General features: G+C 40.6%; 1 protein-coding gene across 1 annotated transcript in view; it reads right to left on the bottom strand.

Annotated features, from left to right (window-relative positions):
- Positions 1 to 4,200, bottom strand: part of PKHD1 (PKHD1, fibrocystin/polyductin) — a 252,324-nt gene that overhangs the window by 12,829 nt on the left and 235,295 nt on the right. Inside the window, exons 62-63 of the mRNA XM_021392027.1 lie at positions 2,046 to 2,169; positions 1,078 to 1,165 (exon numbers count right to left, since the gene is read on the bottom strand). Of these exons, the coding sequence (XP_021247702.1) occupies positions 1,078 to 1,165; positions 2,046 to 2,169 (212 nt within the window). The remainder of the gene's footprint in view (positions 1 to 1,077; positions 1,166 to 2,045; positions 2,170 to 4,200) is intronic.

Genomic DNA, 4,200 nt, shown 5'->3' with positions numbered 1-4,200 from the left:
TTCCTTCCTTCCTTCCTTCCTTCCTTCCTTCCTTCCTTCCTTCCTTCCTTCCTTCCCTCTTTCTTCCACTGCTGACCAGTAGCTAACTCACAATCTGCAGTTCATCTAGACTTACATTAATCTAGATTCCCTGAGAAGGCATGAAATCATCAGAAAAGACCAAAGGATTTTCCATCCTGAAAACCCATAACTGTGATGAGGTAGGAGGAATTTCTAATTAACACAAACATGAAGTGGATCCAAAGGTTTAGAAGCTCTGATCTACAGCATGCGAGACACTTATATTTTCCAAATGTGAATTTTTCAATCAAAGTTAACACATACATGTCCTTATTATTACAAACAAAATGCTTACCGATATTAGGAAGATTCACTATTCAGCGCGCGCACTGTTTGCTTACATTTAAAGGTTTTAGCAATTAACATTATGATGCTTTATAATCAATTTCATTTCCATTTTCTAGTTTACAAGCATATGATCATCCACAGGTTTTCGGTTCAGCACTATTCTTAAACAAGGATCTATATCTGAGCGTGTTCGTAGTCTCAATAACCTCAAGGGAAATACTCACATGCTTAGAGTTAATCATGAGTTCAGGTCTTTTGATAAATGAGGACCAGAAGGGAAACATTTAAATCCCTCATGAAAAACATTTTCACATTGAAGTATGCTAATTAAAAACAATAGGCAGTTGTTTCTGTCTGTACTTGGCCCGATCATTTTCTGGGACAAACAGATTGTTGTTGACTCTAAGGAAATTACCCTAATTAACATTAGCTGAAAATCAGGTATTGGGATTTCTAATTCTCCATTCATTTTTTGATCTAAGATACATCTTTTCAAGAGAGACTACTGGATACGCTCCCTTTAAGCTGCCAGAATGCAAAAACGCTTTGTATAAGGACACAGCCTGGAAGGCCACACAACTCTTTCCAACACAACATTCTGTTTTTTCTATCACCGAGGCTAACTTTCAAAACCAATCCTTTCCTAGGAGGATTTCACCATAAATTTATCAACATCACTTCCCGTAATTGCTTTGCTATAACTCCCGCCATAAGAATATATGCCCAAACCTTTTAGCACAGCCTCGGAGGAGCCCTTGAGGTGAGCTGAAACAACCCAGGGTTCTGAGGGAGGCCCCAGCGTGTCAACTCTTCGACCCTGGGAAGAAAAGCAAAACAGAAGAATGCAGCTAAGTAGATAATGTTGACATCATCGTGGCTTCTAAGTTCACCCTAATAGTAGAGAACTCTTTCTACAGGAGCTGCAGGCCGAGTAGCATATTGCACAGCCCAAAGCACAAGATGCACACGTGTAGAGGACTGAAGACGAACAGAGAAGCTGAAAGTCTCATGCCTCACTGTTGTAAAACAAGTCTCATGTTGAATGGATACCCAGAGCTAGCGTTACTGCCAAACAGCAGTTCACCAACAGTGAAGGACTCATTGGACCTTGTCTACTGCTTCCAAGACTTGTGTTGGTACCTCTGGCACGGCTGTGCTGCATCACACGAATGGCCAAGCATGTTTTTGATGTGTTGATCTCTGCACAGCACCGCTCTGCACTGTGTAGACTTGCTTGGCCAGACCAAGAGGCACCATTACACACTCCTTCTGTAGATACAAAATCATGGAATCGTTAGGGTTGGAAGGGCCTCTTAAAGGCCACCTGGCCCAACCCACCTGCAATGGACAGGGACACCTACAGCTCCATTAGGTGCTCAGAGCCCCACCCAGCTGACAATGTCAGCCTTCATGATTGTGTTGCAGGTCTCTCATTCCTCAAATACATCCTCGAAGTGTCAGAAACATGTCAGAAAACTGCACACGATTGATTCTACAACATAGATCTAACCTTCACTGAAAAAAAGCTGAAAAAGATATCGCAGAATACCAATGACTATTTATGCTATCCTTTGCCATTTATATTTGTAGATCTATTCTATGCCATATTTAGGTCAGTCTCATAGCTTTTGGATTGCTCAGAAATGTCAAAATCATGACAAAATGAAAACATCCACTCACAAAGGGGCAAATCCTACCTTCTTATCCAGGAAAACGATTTGTGGCTGTACAGGAAGCTGCTTTTCAATTTCTCCATCCGAAGGCTGCACCTGAAGAGAGATGCTATAGGGCCTCACATACAAGCACGTTCCTGTGTATTGTCTGCTTCCATTTCGTTTCACGTGCAAAAAAAATGTAAACAAACAAATAAATAAATCAGAACATTACTGCTTTGAAAACAGCTACTCCCAGAGGTAATTAACACCTTACCTATCTCTAGGAGCTTTCCTTTCACAGAATTTTCTACCTTTCTTGTGCAGACACCAGTAGTCTATGTCTGTTGTGACTAGTACTAAAAATTTACTAATTTACCTTATGGTGGCACTTTGATTCATCGGATGAGAGCAGCATGCATGGAACTGTGAAACGGGCATCATTTCAAAGAGACAGCAATACCAAACTAATCAACGATCCCTTTGTTCCTATCCTCAGTTTACAGATGGGAAACTGAGAAATGGAAAAAATAAATGGCTCTTCTTATGCAATAGACGGGGAAATCATGGATTGAGAACTGCAGTACCATGGCCCCCCAAATCTCTGTTTCAATGCACTGAGAATGACGGAGGCTGCAAATACTTCCTGTCCAGCAGAACCATCTCCAGAAAATATCTCTGAGCTTCTCTAAAAACAAAACTTTGGTTCTTCTACACAAGCACAGCACTTATAGTGCTTCAATGCATTTCTGCATCCCATCATTCCTGCGGTACCTTTCATTATCTGTGTACCTATATACAGCAGTATACAGACACCCCATTGAAAGACATCCGCTTTTCAAGACTTGAAATTTAAATTAGAGAATCCCAGGAGAGGGCTTTTGCATTTGAATACAGAATCAACATTTTATTCTGAGCCTACATCATTTCATTCCTTCTCTCAGTGCTTTGTGTCATTTAGTATCTCTTTTACATATATATGTGTAGATATATATATATACTTCTAATCTGCAATTGCAGCGAAGCGACTGGGGGTTTCATATTGTCTGAAATGAAAGCAGGAAAGGTACTCATTCATCTCTAGTGTTTGCTTAAAGGTGTTTACAAACAGAAGATATATGGAACATCAGTTTCCTTAGGTTTAACTCAGGGTTTGATTTTTGAGGGGGGTGTTACTGCGCATTACAAAGCAGAAAGTGCTTATGTTGCAGATGAAGAAAAATACTGGCCTGAAAAATGGACACTGGAAGACCGAATAAAATCACAGAATCATAGAATCGCCAAGGCTGGGAAAGACCTCCAAAATCATCCGGTCCAACCGTCCACCTACCATCAATATTTCCCTACTAAACCATGTCCCTTAGTTCCACATCTAAATGGTTCTTGAACACCTCCAGGGACGGTGACTCCACCACCTCCTTGGGCAGCCTGTGCCTCTGCATCACCACTGAATATTTTCTAATATCTAAGATATTAATATCTAAGATATCTAATATCTAAGACATTTTTTCCTAATATCCAACCTGAACCTCTCCTGGCACAACTTGAGGCCATTCCCTCTTGTCCTACTTATTAAAGGTTTAATGACACCTGAAGTCTCAAGAGCTGACTCAAGGATTTAAACACAAAACATTTGGTTTGGGTCTTTTTCTTTTTTTCTTTTTTTGAGTGTGGGAAATTCAGAAGAGCAATAATATATAGAAAATCCATGTCAATGGCACCAAGGCATTCATCTGTGCTCTTTTCTACCTCCTTCATAAATGTACATTCAGCATTCTAACTTAAACCCACTCCAGGCACAACACACCAAGTCACTCCTGATATGGTGGAGTTCAGCACTTTCTGTGAGCTGTCTGATTCCAACTGAGTCCAGATAAGTTTGACTGAATCGTGGCATGGCTCCTGTAAGCCATAACAAAACAAAATAAAACAACAACAACAACAAAAAAAACATTTTGTCTCTCTCTCTAGTTTCTTTAAAAGTGCCAAAAAGCAAGAAAAAGAGTTGGAATGAAATGCCTTGACTTCATACCCTAAGGCCTGCACGGGAACATGGTGTTCACGTTGCACTTAAAGGAAACCTGCTGCAAAAAAGAAAGAGAGAAAGAAAGGGAGAGAAAGATGGAAGGAGGGAAGGAAGGAAGGGAAAGGAAGGGGAAGGAAGGAAGGAAGGAAGGAAGGAAGGAAGGAAGGAAGGAAG

The sequence above is a fragment of the Numida meleagris genome, chromosome 3 (assembly GCF_002078875.1).
Source record: "Numida meleagris isolate 19003 breed g44 Domestic line chromosome 3, NumMel1.0, whole genome shotgun sequence".
Classification (NCBI taxonomy): domain Eukaryota; kingdom Metazoa; phylum Chordata; class Aves; order Galliformes; family Numididae; genus Numida; species Numida meleagris.
Note: the sequence above shows the minus strand (reverse complement) of the source record. Positions and strands in the feature narration are given on the sequence as shown.